The sequence below is a fragment of the Chiloscyllium plagiosum genome, chromosome 2 (genome assembly GCF_004010195.1).
Source record: "Chiloscyllium plagiosum isolate BGI_BamShark_2017 chromosome 2, ASM401019v2, whole genome shotgun sequence".
Lineage (NCBI taxonomy): Eukaryota > Metazoa > Chordata > Chondrichthyes > Orectolobiformes > Hemiscylliidae > Chiloscyllium > Chiloscyllium plagiosum.
Window position 1 is genome coordinate 81,901,111 of NC_057711.1, and position 19,734 is coordinate 81,920,844.

Genomic DNA, 19,734 nt, shown 5'->3' on the forward strand with positions numbered 1-19,734 from the left:
GCGGATGATACGCTGTACATGGAGGTTGGTGGGGTGGTAGGTGAGAACTAGTGGGGTTCTGTCCTGGTGGCGGTTGGAGGGGCGGGCTCAAGGGCGGAGGAGCGGGAAGTGCAAGAGATGCGGTGGAGGGCATCGTCGACCACGTCTGGGGGGAAATTGCAGTCCTTGAAGAAGGAGGCCATCTGGGTTGTACGGATTTGGAACTGGTCCTCCTGGAGGAGAAGAAGGGATTGGGAATATGGGATAGCGTTTTTACAGGGGGCAGGGTGGGAGGAGGTGTAGTCTAGGTAGCTGTGGGAGTCGGTCGGTTTATAGTAAATGTCCGTGTTGATTCGGTCGCCCGAGATAGAATTGGAAAGGTCTCGGAAGGGGAGGGAGGAGTCTGAGACGGTCCAGGTGAATTTGAGGTCGGGGTGAAAGGTGTTGGTAAAGTGGATGAATTGTTCAACTTCCTCGTGGGAGCACGAGGCAGCGCCGATACATTCATCGATGTAGCGGAGGAAAAAGTGGGGGGTAGTGCCAGTGTAGCTGCGGAAGATGGACTGTTCCACATATCCACCCAGTTCAACACCAGCACCTCCACGTCATGACTTCAATTCCAATGGAGTGTGCCCAGTTCTTCCTTGATATCACTGAAGATTGCTGTGAAGGTAGCAGCCTACCATGTTTACTACCTCAGAGAATCAACCTAAATTAAATAATTTTCTCCTGGTCCATTTGTGTTAGAAGTTGCTAAGCTATTTACATTACATATGTTAACATATGTATAGCAATTTGAAGCCTTGTGGAATCCTGTGTTTTAAAGACATCTTGTGATAATCTTTCAGTTTGCATAATGATGTGAATGAAGTGAATGCATGCTATAAACCTGAAGAGTTGAGCCAATTTTCCTTTGTTTATAATTTGCAATCTCAATTTACTCAAACACATCATTTTCTTGCAGCTTGTCTAACATTGGCAACTCTTGTCTCCTTTTATACTGCAAAAACATTCATCATTTCATGAATCCACCTATTTGAAAACATCTTCAGTTTATGTAGAATTTAATTACAAGAGGGTGTATTTCCATGGACTGGAGGCATTCTGTTGTACTTTTCCTCCAGTTACAATAGAGAAGTGGAAGCACCTCCATGGAAATTTACCCCAAATGAGCTTGGTGTTTCCAATTATTATAAATAATTTCTAATAAATAATTAAATAAAATGTTGTTTTGATTTTGGACCCTATGAAAATACCAAGTGCCCACCCTCCAAATTCATGCATTTTACCACATGTAACCCAGTCAACACATTTTATGCAAATACACAAGAAAGGTCCATTGCCATAACAGTTATTCATCTGTATAGACCATTTGGAATCTTGCATCCATCTTGAAAAAGATGGAAACAAAATGCTGTATATGCATACACAAATACAACAACCATGGAATATCAGAAAATACTCCATCATGCCACACTTATTACTTTGTGCATTACAATTCAATCATTTCATGAGCAATTTTCACTTCAAAAAATGAATAAAATTTCCTGAAATACTTTTTAAACCACATTAAAAAGGTACAAAACATAAAAACAGTAAAAACAGCAGAAATAAGTTTTGCTCAGAGACGAAGTTGTCATAAGTTGTTACTGTTTGTCCAGCTGGACACTGGTGTGGTTTCAGGTGCTGCCTAGCTTATCAAAGATATAATGTACTTTACATGCCAACCACTCTCTAAGCGGACAGTAGTATTCACTGTGAAACTGCTCAAACTCTGGTGTCTGCCGGATTTCTCTCAGAAAAGAAGCATCAATGTCGGATTCCAGCAAGACCAAAAGAAGTGGGAAAGCAAACAGCATCAAGCCCAACCCCACCAGAAGAAGTTTCACAAAGCTTTTTGCGAGTGCGTTCAGATGTTTGTTGCTTGTTAACAATTCAAAGCTGCTGGTGAGTACTCGCTTTACATCCTTTAATTCTTCTTCTTCAGCAATCAGCGGTGTGGTTTCATTTGCATCTAGCTCATCATACAAATTTCCTTCATCCCTCTGATTTCCAAATGGGTGACTATTAAAGAGCAAGTCAATCCCACCATCTTCTACAGGAGTAGGCAGGACACTGGCACTTGGATTATACACTAATTCTGATATGGTTAAAGCTTCATCACTGTTTTCCTCTTTGTTCTCACATTTGAATTCACTCATCTCTCCTTTCTCACTCTGTGGCTCCTTCTCCTTTTCTGCTTCAGAAGGAGATTCATCATTCAACACCAACAACTCTCCACCTGAAAAGTACAAGAACAGTTAAAGATCTTAACATGACATTTCACAATCTTTCTCTTCCTGTTGAACCTAAGGCAATGTGTGAGAGACTGCAGGTCCAAACTTGTCTCCTACATTAAGCTTTCTAACTTTGTCTAATTACACCTTATTATCTTAAAAGCAATTTTCTCAAGTCATCTGAGAAACATGGACCTAATTATCCAATTGGAAGATGGTCACTGATCATTTGCTATTTTCTCTGACAAAACACAATCTGACTGCTGAAAGGGCATAGATTGTACTGGACTTAGAAAAGTGATTTTGATTACTACACTTGATAACATTCAGCACGGAGTTTAAGCAAGTGAATCTGAACATGATACGTTTCAGTAAAATTACACAGATTGGTCTCATGCTATCATTTTGCTGTCCATACATGTACAACTTCCACTATTTAGCATAAATTTTTAAATGATCAATATCCAAATAGAATCAACTGGAATACTGTGTTCAGTTCTGGGCCCTACACTTTAGGAAAAATGTCAAGGTATTAGACAGAGTTGAAAATAGATTTACTATCATTTAACTTAGGATGAGGAGAAACTGCAGTAACTTGGGTTGTTCTTGGTCGAGGAAGGGACAAGAAAAGATTTGACAGAGGTATTTAAAATTATGAAGGATTTTGACTGACTAAATAATGGGAATCTGTTTCCAGTGGCAAAAGAGTTGATAATCAGAGAGCATTGATTCAAGGTGTCTCTCAAAAGAGCCAGAAGCAACGTAAAGAAACTTATTTTTTATGAAGTGAGTTGTCGTGATCAGAATGTATTGCTGAAAAAGTAGTAAACAGAGATTCAGTGGTCATATTCAAATGAGAACTGGCTAAATATGTGAAGGAAATAAATCTACATGATTACGGGGAAAAGGGAAAGCAGTCTGATTAATCAGATTGTTATCTCAAAGAATCTATACATGCACAGTGGATTGAAACATCTCCTTTAGAGCAATGAGACCTGAGCAGAATACACAATGATGATGATGTATAATGATGTAAAGTTGATGTCAGTACCACATGATTATGTAGAGTGATCTGAAGCTCTATTAGAGTCTTCAGAAATGTGTATATCTGCAATGTTGTAAATGAAGAGTTCTGATAAACTAAAATATGTGTCAAATGCAGTCATTTAAGTGGCTAGTTTAGCTCAGTTGGCTACATGCTGGTTTGCAATGCAGAGTAACACCAACAGTATGGCTTAAAATCCTGCACCATTGAGTTTATCATGAAGGCCCCACTTTCTCAACTTCTCCCCTTACTTGAAGAGTGGTGACCCTCAGCTTAAAACCCCACCAGTCATCTCTCTCTAATGAAAGAGCACGGTAATGATGATTTTATTTAGTGAACCTCATGGTCAAGAAAGAAGAAAGAAAGGTTTTCAAGAATTATCTAAGATGTCAGAGTTATCAAAGGTAGCTGAGAACTTAGAAACACACTCAAAGACCAGGCATCAATGAGCACGGACCCAAAACAGTAGCTGGCAGAATAACCAGGGTCACAGTCAAAACTGCAGGTCCAGAGAGTCATAGAGTCAACCTTGCCACTTCCAGGTGACCAAGGGACTGAAACAGACTCAGAAGTGGGAAGTTTGGAAGAAAAGATTTATGAAGTTTAGAACAGCTTCAGAATTAAAGGGAAAAAGGACAAGACCTGTACGTGATGGAGACTATTGTGAATGATGTAGTTGCAGAACAGATTTTGGCGAAAATACAGAATCAAACAAAGACGTATTGAGGGCATTTCATGCTACTTCACCGTCAGCAGAAATTTAATAACATGAAAGAATTTTAAGTTCTTTAACTTTAAGAATTTAAAGAACATGTGAAGTGTAATCAGGGAAAACAGAGACATAAGGAAAGCATGGATTTGTTCATAAGTGACCTTTACCTGCTAGCAGCAAACGAGGAGGGATTGAAGGCAGAATTAATTTGCAACCTGAATGTAATCTGGAGTTTCACATGAGGTTTTCTCAGAGCTTTTACCAGTCAAAAAGGATTTGGTACGAGAGAAAACAGACAGATTGCTGAACACAGGGATAGCACATTTCCCAGTGAGGCCAACTTCAAAAGGGAACCTCCAAAATGTCCACCTTCTTTCTCAACCAAGGATTCCCCAGCACCATAGGGCTTCAATCAGGTCCAACTCATCTCCTGCACCTTCATCCTCATCCCCCTCTTCTCTCTCGCAACAGAGATAGTGTTTCCCTTATCCTTGTCAAAAAGTGTGGTGCTGGAAAAGCACAGCAGGTCAAGCAGCATCCGAGGAGCAGCAGAGTCGATGTTTCAGACATAAGTCCTTAATGAGGAATGCCCGAAACGTTGACTCTCCTGCTCCTCAGATGCTGCCTGACCTGCTGTGTTTTCTCAGCGCTACACCTTTTGACTGACCTCCAGCATCTGCAGTCCTTACTTTTTCCTCTCCCTTGTCCTTGCCTACCATCCCACCACCATCTACACCTAGAAGATCATCAAAAACCATTTCCGCCACCTCCAGTGAGTTGCCACTATCAGACATATATTCACCTCCCCTCCCTTATCCACCTCTCACAGGGACTGCTCTCTCTGGACACCCTTGTCTACTCTTCCTTCACTCTCAACACCACCCCTATAGCCCACAGCACCTTCCCCAGCAACCACCAAAGGTGTAACACTGCCCATTTACTTCCACCCCCCTCATTATCCAAGGGCCCGAACATACCTTTCAGGTAAAGCAGTGCTTTACCTGTGCTTCTCACAATCTAGTCTAATGCATTCACTGCTCACAGTGTGGTCTCCTCTATGATGGGGAAACGAAGTGTAGACTGGTGACCGCTTTGCAGAATATCTAAGTTTTACCCAAAAAAATACCCTGAGCTTCCAGCTGCCTGCCACTTTAACACACTACCCTGTTCCCCAGCCAACATCTGTGACTCAGGCTTGCTGCAGTGCTCCAGCAAAGCTCAATGCAAGCTAGAAGAACAACAACTCATTTTCTGCTTGGGAACCCTGCAGCCCTCCGGACTCAACATCGAGTTCAATTATTTTAGGGCCTGAACTGCCCAATGTCCTAGCCCCCTACCACACACACCAGGCCTTGTTATCACATAGCCTGCAATTACACACTACCTATTGTTAGCGACTAACAGTCTCCATTAAAGCTATTCATCCTCCCAGCCAGATCGTTACCGACTTCTTTGTCTGTTCAACTGTTCATCTCTCTCTTTGGGCTCTATCTCTATCTATCATTTACCCTCCCCTAATCCTATCTTCTGCACATAAACCAACATATTCCTAGCTGCCATCAGTTCTGAGGAAGGGTCACTGGACCTGAAACATTAACTTTGATTTCTCTTCACAGGTGCTGCCAGACCTGCTGAGCTTTTCGAGCAACTTTTGTTTTTGTTTCTGATTCACCGCATCTGCAGTTCTTTCAGTTTTCACTAGAGTGGAAATGACTGCTATGAAAATGTTTGGCCAATTGAGGGGAAACCAGTTTAACAACCCAGTAAATACTGGGAAATGAATGCACTGGTCATACTGGAGCTCCATTTTGAAGTATACACGATCACTCAGACCAGTATGTGTCATTTGTAAGTTTTACTGTTATTATTCCACACACATTCTATGTAATAAGGTTGCCCCTCAAGTCCCTTTTAAATCTTTCCCTTCCCAATGAAAACCTCTGCCCCCTAGTTTTGAACTCCCCAACCCTAGGGAAATGATCTTTGCTATTCACCTTAGCTATGCCCCTCGTGACTTTCTAAAACTCTGTAAGGTCATCGGTCAACCTCCTATGCTCCAGTGAAAAGCATCCCAGCCTATCCAGCCTCTCTTTATAACTGAAATCCTCTAGACATGGCAACATGCTGGTAAATATTTTCTGAACCCTCTCTAATTTAATAATATCCTTCCTGTAGCACCTCGTCAACACCGTACAAACTCAGTATGATGTCCCAACTCCTTTACTCAATGGTCTGAGCAATGAAGGCAAGAGTGCTAAACATCATCTTAATCAGCTTGTCTACCTGTCATCCAACTTCCAAAGAATTATGTACCTGAACCCTTAGGTCTCCCTCTTTGACAACATAACCAAGGGACCTATCATTTTATAAATATATTGAAGGGAAGAGGTTAACCAGGGGAAGAGTTTTGCCCATTAGGGACCAAGGGGGCTACCTGTATGTGAAGCCACAGGATATTAGAAGGGTGTTGAATGAATACTTCTCTTCAGTCTTCACTCTGGAAAAGGAGAATGTAGGTACAGATTCCGGAAAAGAGGCTGTGAGGAACATGCACAGTTTGACATAGGGAAGGGGCAGGTGTTTGGAGGCTCTGTTGGGACTTAAAAACAGCCAAATGCCATGAGCCAGATGAATTGCATCCCAGGCTACTGTGGGAGGTGAGGCAGGAACTTACATGGGCTTTGACACAAATTTTTAATTCCTGGCTGACCACAGGGAAAGTGGCAAGGGCTGGAGGATGGCTAAAATGGTTCCACTTTTTAAGAGGGATGGTAGAGATGAACCAGGAAATTCCAGACTGGTGAGTCTCACATCAGTGGTTCAGTAAGAACAGAGAAAATGGTAAAAGAGGGGGTGATGTGGCACTGTTAGTCAAGGACAGTATTACGGTTGCAGAGAGGACGTTTGAGGATCCATCTACGCAGGTGGAATGGACTGTGACTAGAAACAGGAAAGGAGAGGTTACCCTGTTGAGAGTTTTCTATAGGCCTCCAAGTAGTTCCATAGATGTAGAGGATAGTTTAGCAAAGATGATCTTCGATAGGAGCCAGAGTGACAGGGTTGTTGTTATAAGGGACTTTAACTTTCCACATATTGACTGGGAATATTATAGTTCAAGTACTTCAGATGGGTCAGTTTTTGTCTAATGTGTGCGGGAGGATTTCCTGACACAGAATGTATACAGACCAAGAAGGGGTGAAGCCACATTAGATTTAATACTGGGTAATGAACCCAGCCAGGTGTTAGATTTGGAGGTAGGTGAGCACTTTGGTGATAATGACCACAATTCGGTTATGTTTACTTTAGTGATGGAAAGCAGGGCAGAAGTTATCGCTTGGGGAAAGGCAATTACGATGTGATCATGCAGGATTTAGGATGCATAGGATGGGGAAGGAAACTGCAGGGGATGGGCATAATTGAAATTGGAGCTTATTCAAGGACCAGCTACTGCGGGTCCTTTATAAGTATGTACCTGTCAGGCAGGGCGGAAGTTGTCCAGCGCGGGAGCCATGGTTTACTAAGGAAGTTGAATCTCTTGTCATGAGGAAGAAGAAGGCTTATGTTAGGATGAGATGTCATGGCTCAGGGCACTTGAGAGTTACAAGTTAGCCAGGAAAGACCTAAAGAGAGAGCTACAAAAAGCTAGGAGGGGACATGAAAAGTTGTTAGCAGATAATATCAAGGAAAACCCTAAGGCTTTCTATAGCTATATCAGGAACAAAAGAATGACTAGAGTATAATTAGGGCCAATCAAGCATAGTAGTGGGAAGTTGTGCATGGTGTCAGAGGTGACAGGAAAGTGCTAAATGAATACTTTTCATTAGTATTCACTCTAGAAAAAGGTAATGTGGTCGAGAAGAATACTGAGATACAGACTACTAGACTAGATGGGATTGAAGTGAATAAGAAGGAGATGTTAGCAATTCTGAAAGTGTAAAAATAATTAAGTCCTGGGCCAGATGGGATTTATCCTAGGACTCTTTGGGAAGCCAGGGAGGAGATTGCCAATCCTTTGGCTTTGATCTTTATGTCGTCATTGACTACACGAATAGTGCCAGAAGACTGAAGGATTGCAAATGTTGTTCCCTTGTTCAAGAAGGGGAGTAGGTACAATCCTGGAAATTACAGACATGTGAGCCTTACTTCCATTGTGAGTAAAGTAGTGGAAAGGGTTATAAGAGATAGGATTTATAATCAGCTAGAAAGGAATAAGTTGATTAGGGATAGTCAACACGGTTTTGTCAAAGGTAGGTCGTGCCTCACAAACTTTATTGAGTTCTTTGAGAAGGTGACCAAACAGGTGGATGATGGCAAAGCAGTTGATGTGGTATATATGGATTTCAGTAAGGCATTTGATAAGGTTCCACATGGTAGGCTATTGCAAAAAATACAGAAGCATGGGATTGAGGGTGCTTTGTGGTTTGGATCAGAAATTGGCTAGCTGTAAGAAGACAGAGGATTGTAGTTGATGGGAAATATTCATCCTGGAGTTCAGTTTCGAGTGGGGTACCACAAGGATCTGTTTTGGGTCCACTATTGTTTGTCATTTTTATAAATGACCTGGTTGAGGGCATAGAAGGATGGGTTAGTAACTTTGCAGATGACACGAAGGTTGGTAGGGTTGTGAATAGTGACGAAGCATGTTATAGGTTACAGAGGGTCATAGATAAGCTGCAGAGCTGGGCTGAGAGGTGGCAAGTGGACTTTAATGCAGAAAAGTGTGTGTGATTCACTTTGGAAGGAGTAACAGGAATGCAGAGTACTGGGCTAATGGTAAGATTCTTGTAGTGTAGATGAGCAGAGAGATTTTGGTGTTCAGGTACATAAATCTTTGAAAGTTGCCACCCAGGTTGCTAAGGTTGTTAAGAAGGCATACGGTGTGTTAGCTTTCATTGGCAGAGGGATTGTGTTTCAGAACCATGAGATCATGCTGCAGCTGTACAAACCTCTGGTATGGCCACATTTGGAGTATTGCATACAGTTCTGGTCAGCACATTATAGTAAGGATGTGGAAGCTTTGGAAAGGGTTCAGAGGAGATTTACTGTGATGTTGACTGGTATGGAGGGAAGGTCGTATGAGGGACTTGAGGCTGTTTTCATTAGAGACAAGAAAGTTGAGAGGTGACTTAATTGAGACATATAAAACTATCAGAGAGTTAGATTGGTTAGACAGTGACAGCCTTTTCCCTTGGATGGCGATGGCTAGCATTAGAGGACATAGCTTTAAGTTGAGGGGTGATAGATATAGGACAGATGTCAGAGGTAGTTCCTTTACTCAGAGAGTAGCAGGGACATGGAAGGCACTGCCTGCAACAGGAGTAGACTTGCCACCTTTAAGGGCATTTAAATGGTCATTGCGATAGGCATATGGACGAGAATTGAAAAGTGTAGGTTAGATGTGCTTCAGATTGGTTCCACAGGTCAGCGCAACATTGAGGGCCGAAGGGCCTGTACTGCACTGTAATGTTCTATGAAACTATGAAACTCAAGAGAGTAGTAAGGGTATGGAATGCTTTGCCTGCATCGGTGGTAGATTCGCCAAGTTTAAGTGCATTTAAGTTGTCATTGGACAGGCAAATGGACGTACATGGAATAATGTAGGTGGGATGGGCTTCAGATTAGTATGACAGAGCGGCGCAACATCGAGGGCTGAAGGGCCTGTATGTTCTATGTTCTATAACAAATTAATAGCCATTTGAAAAGGTATGGGTTAATGAGGGATAGTCAGAGTGTTCCTGTTCAAAGGAGATTATGCCAAACAAATTTGTTAGAATTGTTTCAAATTTTTGTGATCAAGTGTGTGGATGAGGGAAGTTCAGTCGATGTAGTTTATATGGATTTTAGCAAAGCTTTTGACAAGGTCCCACATAAGAGACTGATTGTGATGGTTAAAGTATGTGTAATTCAGGGAAACTCGGCAAGATGGATCAGAAACTGGCTTAGTAATATGATACTGAGGGTACTGCTGGAATGTTGTCTGAGTGACTGAGGCCGGTATCCAGTGGTGTACCACAACGATCAGTACTGGGACCCTAATTGTTGTTATAAACATTAATGATATAGATGAAAATGTGGGGGGAATGTTCAGCAAATTTGCAGATGACACCAAGATTGGTAGAGTGGTTAATAATGAAAAAGATGGTTGTCTGTTACAGGCAGACAAGTGGCAGATGATATTTAATCCTAATAAGTGAGAGGTGATGCACTTTGGAAAAAGAAACAAGATGAGAGAGTATTTAATGAATGGCAGGACACTGGTTAGCTTAGAGGAACTGAGGGATTTTGGGGTAATTATTCCCAGATCCCTGAAGTCGGCAGAACACATCAATAGGCTAGTTAAGAAGGGATATGGGATACTTGCTTTTACCAGCCACAGCATAGAGTATAAGAGCAAAGAGATAAAGTTGGAGTTGTACAGAGTATTAGTCAGGCCACAACTGGAATACTGTGTGCAGTTCTGGTCACCTCACTACAAGAAGGATGTGTTAAGACTGGCAGAGTACAGAGGAGATTCACCAGGATGTTGCCTAGGATGGAGATGTTGAGCTAAAAGGACAGACTATATAGGCTGAGATTGTTTTCTTCTGAGCAGAGAAGACTGAGGATGGATGTGATTGAGGTGTAGAAGATTATGAGAAGTATGGACAGGGTGAATAGAGAGCTGTTGTTTCTATTGGTAGAGGAGTCAATCATCAGAGGGCATAGTTTTAGGGTAACGGGTAAGAGATTCAAAAAGGATTTGGGAAAAAAAAACTTTTACACTCAGCAGGTGGTGGGAATCTGGAGTGCACTGCCTGGGAACATAGTAGATGCTGGAAACCTTAAAAAAAAATTTTGAATGAGTACTTCAAATATCAGAACATCAGAACAAGGATATGGGACAAGTGCAGGAAATTGGGATTAGCACAATTTTCGTAGTAATTATGTCAGTGCAGACTCAATAAGCCAAAGTGTTGGTTCTGCTATATGAATCTATTGACTGTATATGTCCTGCCCCTGTTCACTTTAACAAAATGCTATACCTCACGTTTATCCAAATTAAACTCCATTTGCCACTTCTCAGCACATTGGCCCCAGTTGATCAAGATCCCTTTTTAATCTTAGGTAATCTTCCTTACTGTTGACTATGCCACAAATTTGGTGTCATCCACAAAATTATTAACCAATCCTCTTACATTCTCATCCAGATCACAGAATCTCTATATATCATCTAGAATCAAGAATGTTCTCTACTATCAGGAATGCATAAATTAATTCAAAAAATTGATGAGATTGCATATGCAAAACAAAGGAAATTAATTTTAAAAAGAATTCCCAAGATTACAGGTTTGAGTAAATTGGTACAGATAGCTACATTAGGGATAAAGCAAAACTAATAAGCTTGTACACATCAAGAGGGTGCCATACCCACACTTGGACATAGAAATAGGTTCTACACGCAGATAAGGAGTAGTTTAATTTGTTTCAGTATTGATGGGGTGGTATAAATGGTTACTGTGCATAAAGGTTTAGCAAGAATCTTTTTGGATCAAACTCAAATGAATAAAGCGATGGAATGTGAAATTCACTCTATGACTTAATTGGATGAATAGTCTAGCAAAACCAGCTAAGAATACCCTATTCATCAATCTGATGGTTCTGAAGAAGAGTACCTGCACCCAGAACATTAACTCTGATCTCTCTCCACAGATGCTGTCAGATCTGCTGAAATTTTCCAGCAATTTCAGTTTTTGTTTGTATTTGACCCTGTTCATCAAACTGGATGTGAACAGTGAACTCTGGCAGTTACCTGTATTTGAAGACTTTCGTTGATGACCTTTATTAACCCTTTTGAGCATTATTACTTTAACAGGCTACCCTTTGAAAAAGCAGAGGTTTTCCAAAGAACAATATCAAACACATTGTCAGGTATTGAGGGGGTAACATGTCACATGAATGACATGATGGAGCTATAAAGGAAAACAATGATCAAAGAGTTAAAACAGACATAAAAGTGATTCAGAATGCAAGTCCAATGTTAAATGAGAATAGTTACATTTTCACAGCCAATAATAACATTTCTTGGGCACATAATCAAAGGGACTAAACTCACAGTAAAGATAAAATTGTTTATAGTCCCACTGGATTGTGGATCTGCTCTCTCATTAGGGAGAGATGACTGGTGGCGGTTTAACAGGAAGTTCACTATACCTCAGGAGATGAGTGAGGTTGAGAAGAAGTATCCTTTATGATAACCTCAGCTGACTGGGGAATTAAACTCATGCTGTTGGCATTGCTCTGCATTGCAAACCAGCCATCTAGTCAACTGAGCTAACCAACCCCTCGTAGAAATCATAAGAGACCCATAGAAAACCAAAGTAACTGAAGAACTTTCACTGCTGTGATACATTATAATGAGTCTTCGAGATAACTACTTTGCAGGGATCAACAATGATGTTGAAATGTTGAACAGAAAACACCGTTTAACAAAATCAAGCAAGTTCTGATCTCATCAAAGATTCTATCACATGATTATCTGCATCTACTGACCTTAATAGCAACAGATAGGTCTGCAGTAGTACTGGAGGTTAACTAAGTCAAAACAACAATATGCAACAAATGAAAAGGAAACTTTAAAAGCAACATAGGTAGATTATGTCATTCAAATTATGTAATGGGCCTCCAATTTATGGTAGAAACTGACAACTGGTCTTTCACCCACTCTTATTTCTTACCTTTACCCATAAGATTCTACATTTTCTGATCCAAGATTATTTCATGGTATTGTACTTACTTGTGTTGTACTAACATAGCTACCCCACCTTCATGCTTTACTGATGGTCCTTTTGAAATATCAGGTAGCCCTGAATGTTTAGTTCTTCCCACAATCCACACCACCTCTGCATGCAATCACAGAAGGTGTAACAACTGCTTCCTCCCTCCTCACTATCCAAGGTCCCAGACACTCCTTCCAGGTGAAGCAGCAACTTGTTTGTGCTTTACTTAATCAATTCTACTGCATTCGCTGCTCACAATGTGACCTCCTCTGCATAGGGAGGCGAAGTGCAAAGTGGGCAACTCCGTTGCAGAACACCTAAGTTCTGTCCGTAAAAATGACCCTGAGCTTCCTGTTGCCTGCCACTTCAACATAACACTGTGTTCCCTGGCCAAAATCTCTGTGTCAGGCTTGCTGCGGTGCTCTAACGAAGCTCAGTGCAAGCTGGAAGAACCACATCTCAATTTCTGCTTGGGAACTCTGCAGCCTTCCAGACTCAATATAGAGTTCAATAATTTTATGGCCTGAGTATCTTCTCCTATGTCTTTATCCCAACCCCTACACACCAGATTTTGTCATCACATGGGTTGCTACCACAAACAACAAATTTTCAGCAACTACTGGTCCCAATTATCAGCTATTAATTCTCCCAGTCTGATTTTTACTCATTCCTATGTCTGTCCAACTGTCTTTTTCTCTCTCTCTGGGAACCATTTTCACTTACTGTTTACTTCTACCCCCATCCACCCACACCATCTTCAGCATGTACCGAGCTAAAATCAAATCTAAAGAAGGGTCACTGGACTTAAAACATTAACTCTGCTGCCAGACCGGCTGATATTTTTTTCCAGTAATTTCTGTTTTTGTTTCTGATTTCCAGCATCCAGAGTTCTCTGGGTCTTCTTTTGTCAAATAATTTCATAACAGCACATGGATTTTGTGTGTCAATATCTTGCAGAACTTAGATGCAGCTGGAATTGTTACCTTTGCTATAACAGAAAAAAACAACTTCAGCAATAGTAATTTGAGAAAGCATGGTAATTAGTGTCACAACTGGAATACAATTCCCATAAATTACCCCATTCATTCATTTTTCTCTTGGACTAAAATCTCTGCCTGGAGAGCACAGAAAGTGGTAATCACAGCTCATTTATATTACTAGACTTTATTATATAACAGCATCAACTATGACTGTTCATATCTTTCATATTAGAGCTGCTTGTGTATTTATTATCTCAAATTCAGTGGTAACACTTTTTTGATGTTGTTTAAAGCACAGATTGAATTAAATAAATCAGCTTGTTAATCTGTAATTTTTCCCCGTGACCAATTCAATCAGTTAGTCCCTGTGATTCAAAAATAATCCCTGCAGCAGTAATTCACAATCCGAAAATAAATGCGTGTCCTTGTCTGGATCTTTAGCAAGCCTTTCAGCATGTCTACTCCTTTCAAATTCGTCTGAAAACACTATAAAACAGTCACTTTCTTCCCTAATCTAGACTTTACAGAGTTGTCAATATAGCATACAGAATTAAAGTTAGATTAAATGTCAAATGTGTGAAAGGGCTTTGGAAGAGGCCATGAGGGAACTGAAGACTAAGATTACAGTTATTTATAAACTGCTTGCCTGAATCAACTGTTAACATTGGACTAAAAAGACTTGTAGGAAAGTTTTAACTGAATACTATTGTCTTTCTATTTGCCTATAATGTAAAATTTTTGAGAATCGTAATTTCTAGGTGCCCTAGCCTCATTCTTTTTCAAGCATCAAGGTTCAAGAGATACATAGTCTGGGTTTGTTGTTATTAACCAAGGGTTGTCAACACTTAGCGCATAAATTTAAGCAGCCTGTCCTACCTCTACTGAAGGAATGCAGGTATGATAGGAAAATAAATCACAAAATGTTATAAGCTGCACAAGTGTGGGCACATGTGCATGTGAGAAAAACTTATATTATGAATTTTTTGTTTTTTGGGAGAATCACATAAAATTCATTACTTGCAAGTCTTGCCCATTTTTGGTTGCTGGGTTGCAACTTGCTTGATGAATAATGGGATGTCTTTACAGAATCATAGTACTGTTACAACACATGAGGCCATTCAGCCCACCATGCCTGCACTATCTCTTCAAATGAGCATCATTATCTAGTGCCAAACTCCTGCACTCAGAGTGTAAAACAATACTGGAGTTTCAAAGAATGAGGTGATCTCATTGAAACATGTAAGATTCTGAAGGGCTTTGGCAGAGTTTATTTCCCTGGTAAGGAGCATTGTCTCAGGTTAGGGAGTTGGCAATTTAGGACTAAAGTGAGGAGCTTTTTTGTCCCTTAGAAGGTTATGAGTCTTGGAATTCTCTGCTCTAGAGTGTTGTGGCTTCAAGACAACAGCATCAGTGTGACTGTTACTGGAGACTTTGACAGTATAGTGTTGGGATGCTTTGATCTTACACTCCTGGAGAAAACCAACTGCTGCTACCAGGGTGATCTCTTTGAGAAGACAATATGTAGCCCCATGGTCTAGCAATTCCTCACTGTAGGCTCTCCTTCAGGCTTCAGAAAAGGCAGTAGGTCTTGTTTCCAAGGGATGGTAGCAAGGGATCCTCCCTGCAATCAAGATGTTCTGGGCAGAGGAGGCAATCCAGGTTAGCAGCCATGTGCTGAGTAGAACATCGATCCAGTGCAGGAAGAGGATGAACAATCCGCTGTGCTCCACAAGGATAAGTGGCACTGTGTGATGTTCATGAAATGTGACATTCAGAGGGGCATCAAGCAGTGTAAGTGTGTTGGTGCAGAGGAATGTTTCATAGAAGTTTGGTTTGCAGACCTCAGCAGCAGATAGAACACATGGACAGAATGTACGGGAGCCACTTCATGCTGCAAATGTTGCACCAGTTGCAGGAGAATGAGGGGTTGGAACACTAACTGGGAAGGCTCAGGACCTGTCATGGTGTGCATGGCCGTAACATGCTTATGTGGCCATTTGGATGGCTGTGAGCTAGTGAAAACTGCCTGTAATAGGCAGGAGCACCCAAAAGTGGTGGAGGTATCTTGGGCACATGAATCCTGACTGCTGCTAAGAATGAGGCTGTGGAAGCAGCCAAGTAGAACCATGCCTTCATAAATGGAGAAACTAGAGTTGTTTAGCAATCTGGTAAGAACACCTCAAGTCTGGTGCTGACAAGTGAACATACTGGACCAATGCCCAAAACTCTAGAGAGAAAGGAAGTGTGCATAAAAATAAACTAATTCTTGTGCTGAATTGTGTTTAACTCAAATAAAATTTTCACATAAAAGATTTGACTTGAATTCTGTTTAAATATAGTTATCTTTAGTAGTACAATACAAGATGCACTGCAGAAATTCACTAAAACTCCTTACACAGCACTGTCTAAACCCTCAACCCTACCATCTAGAAGGACAAAAGCTGCAAATAGATGGGAACACCACTACTACCATTCACCTGCAAGTTCCCCTCCAAGCTATTCTCCATCCTGCCTTGGAAATATAATGCTGTTCCTTAAGCATAGCGGGGTCAGAATCCTGCTACTCTTTATCTAACAACATTGTGGGTCTACCTAAAGCAAACGGATTATCAAAAAGACAGCACACCACTACCTTCTCAAGGGCAACTATGTTTGGGCAATTATTGCTTGCACAGCCACACCACCCACATCCCCCGAATGAATAAACATAAACCTGATTAACACCAGCCTTGAGCTTCATCGAATGCTGACATAATTTCTTATTGATTCTGTTATTCTTCTTCACGTGGATGGATCCTGGATATGAAAGACTGATTGTTCACCCTCCCATGATCATTAATGCATTTTCCACCATAAAGCCTCAGCCCATCACTCTTGCCTCACCCTCAGGTAGGTTCCACACAGCCACTTAATAGCCATGCACCTTGGGATTCCACCGACAGTACATTTTCTGTCTGTAATCTGCATTCCATCATTCTTGGCACTTTCCCTATCATTCTTGAGCTTCCCACAGTTTCCCTCAACTCTCAGGACTTCTAGATTAACCCTCCTAGTATAACCCTTACCCTCCAAACTACATGTTCCATCATTGAAATTTCCTGTATGCTCCAGTATCCTTCCACTGTGTCCCACGAGAGATCGTAAGAATATCACATTCCACATTCATTCTGTCAGCAGGAGCTGACCTTCAGAGCATCCTTCTCTCCTTCTCCTGACCTTTCTGGGATCTCTTTTGAATGAGAGCCATTCATCAGGCAGCAATGTGACTGCATTCGGTGAGTTACATTAGAGATGAAAACGTACCTAGCAATGCTTCTCATTTATTTAGTTTAGGATTATTAGCTCGCTGGACTAGAAGGCCCAGATTCAGATCCCACCTTCTCCAGAGATGTCAAATAACATCTCTGAACATTAGAAAATCTCTTCAGTATTTATTAAAGTGTCCATTAAGTTGGCCAGTTGTGCCCAATTTTAACTCCATTCAACAATAACAATCTTCCTTCACCTTCAAAGGATTGCACTTTCAGAGTACATTATGAAGACATTTTTAAAATGTTGTGCTTCACATTCTAGTCTCTTTCCACTTTCCAACCCTCCACCACAGTAACCTACCAGTTTACCTCCATCATCCTTGACCCACCCAATATAACAATTCCTTTCCTCTCCATTATCCTTGAAATTAAACCAATAACCATCCACGTCCTTTTCTCCACCCTCAGCCCACACCCAATACAGTCAACCATGCTCACACTAACCTGACACCTCTTGTTATATCCATGTCACCAATTCTGATAGATTCCATGACTTCCTGCTGTCAGGCCTTGTGATGCTTCATCTTCCAATGTACCACATTTTACTCCCCCTCACTACGACTGCATCCTCCACTGTCCAGTACCATCAGTTATACTATGACTCCACCATTGATCCTGCCCTTTAGGACCATTTTCTCCATCATCTTGCCCAGAGAGCCCTTCAAGCACCCAACAACAGAACCACAACACTCAAAACACTAATCTGTTCTCTGTTCCAGATATCTCTGTACCCCTGTTTTCGCTCCCTAAATTGGAAAACTTCCCTCCAAACCTTCCTCCATGGAAGTTTCAGTCCCTTAGAGAACTTTCCTTCATACCAACCGCTGTGGATAACCTTCTTCCCCAACTTTCTTTCTAATGTAGATACCTGCAATGTCCCTTAGGATGTAACTGCTCTCTATGCCTCAGAAAGCTTCCCACCTGTCCTTCTCCATGCACCTCAATAGCACACAGCAGTCACAGTGGGTTTGATGGCCATCATTTACTTTGAGTGCTCTAATTGGCCACCCATGTTGAAGGGCTTTTGCCCGAAACATCGATTTTGCTGCTCCTCGGATGCTGCCTGAACTGCTGTGCTCTTCCAGCACCACTAATCGAAAATCTGGTTTCCAGCATCTGCAGTCATTGTTTTTACCACCCATGTTCTCAGTCTGACTGCCATCTTTTATCACTGAGGGTGCTGCCCTATTACTTATTTAGTGGCCTTGCCAAGAAAATCATGCCACAAACATCCCAACTTGTCTGACACTGGTTTTGCAGGGTAAGTTAGAAAATTCAGGCTGCCTCTGAAATTGGAAATTTACATACAAACAGCTTTAAAATCAAAGTCTCCTTGAGAAAGTTACTTTTCCTGTGTTCCCTATTTATGTTGAAAAATGTGGCACTGGAAAAGCATAGCAGGTCAGGCAGCATCCGAGGAGCAGGAGAGTCGAGCCTTAGATGAAAAGCTTATGTCCGAAACATCGACTCTCCTGCTCCTCAGATGCTGCCTGACCTACTGTGCTTTTGCAGTGCCACACTTTTCGACTCTGATCTCCAACATCTGCATGCCTCACTTTCTGCTCCCTATTTATGTGTTCGTTGAAGCTCATTTGGCAGTCTTCTCGTACCTGAATTCAACTCCCACTAGAGATAGGAGCATAAAAATCCCTGTACTGTTCCAGGGCAATACTGAGGAAGTGCTGCATTTTTGGAGGTTCTGTCTTATGGATTAGATGTCACAAGGATCAGATGGATGTGAAAGATCTCATGGCACCTTCTTAAGGAAGAGCAAGTGAGTTACATACTTATTCTCAAACTCACAGAAAGAAAATATCTGATCATGGTGAAATATGTGTTTGTAAATGCCTATTGTATGCAAATTACTTGCTTTTTTGCGACATTATTGCAGTATTTTAATAGTAATTCATTGGTTGAAAAGTGTTTTGGGATGTTCTGTGGTCAAGAGAAGAATTTTAAAGTTCAAACGTTTTGTTTTTGTTCTAACCAGACCTGAATCCGGACTTTTTCTGGTTTCTCTTGCATTTTCTGGAATAGCAACTTCAAACTCAACCTTTCTCAATTACATTTAGTGGTCACCCAACTAATATTCTGCCTTCCTTGATTCTGATATTAGTTTAGCAAATCACACTATCCCCTCTAATACATCTTCTGGGTTGTCCAGCTCATGTTTGATTTCACACTTAGCTATCAAATCATAACCAGACAATTTTTAACTTTTTACCCACAGGATGAAGAACAGCATTTATGGTCCATTCCTTATTGCCCTCAGGAATGAGCTGCCTTATTAACAGCTTCAGTCCACACGATGAATGGACACACAGTGCTGTTAACAAGGGAGTTCTAGGATTTAGATCTTCAGTGGAGAGTGAAGGAATGACAATATTATTCAGTAGGATTATGTGTGATTTGGAGAGGAGCTAGAAGCTGGTGGTGTTCCCATGCATCTGACGCCTTTGACCTTCTAGGTTGTAGAGGTCACGGATTTGAAAGATGCGTCAGATGAGCCTGAGTAGGTTGCTACAGAGCATCTTGTACAAGCTGCACACTGTCACCGCTATGCATTCATAGTGAAGGAAGTCATAGAGTCATAGAGATGTACAGCACAGAAACAGATCCTTTGGTCCAACTCATCCATGTCGACCAGCTATCCTATATTAATCTAGTCCTATTTG

The 19,734-nt window shown here is 41.3% G+C and overlaps 1 protein-coding gene across 2 annotated transcripts in view; it reads right to left on the bottom strand.

Annotated features, from left to right (window-relative positions):
• Positions 1-693: 693 nt before the first annotated feature.
• frmd3 (FERM domain containing 3) overlaps positions 694-19,734 on the bottom strand; it is a 245,765-nt gene continuing 226,724 nt past the window's right edge. For both annotated transcript variants that reach the window (XM_043712851.1, XM_043712861.1), the window contains one exon: positions 694-2,260. In XM_043712851.1, coding sequence (XP_043568786.1) covers positions 1,659-2,260 — 602 coding nt within the window. In that variant the 3' untranslated portion in view covers positions 694-1,658. The remainder of the gene's footprint in view (positions 2,261-19,734) is intronic.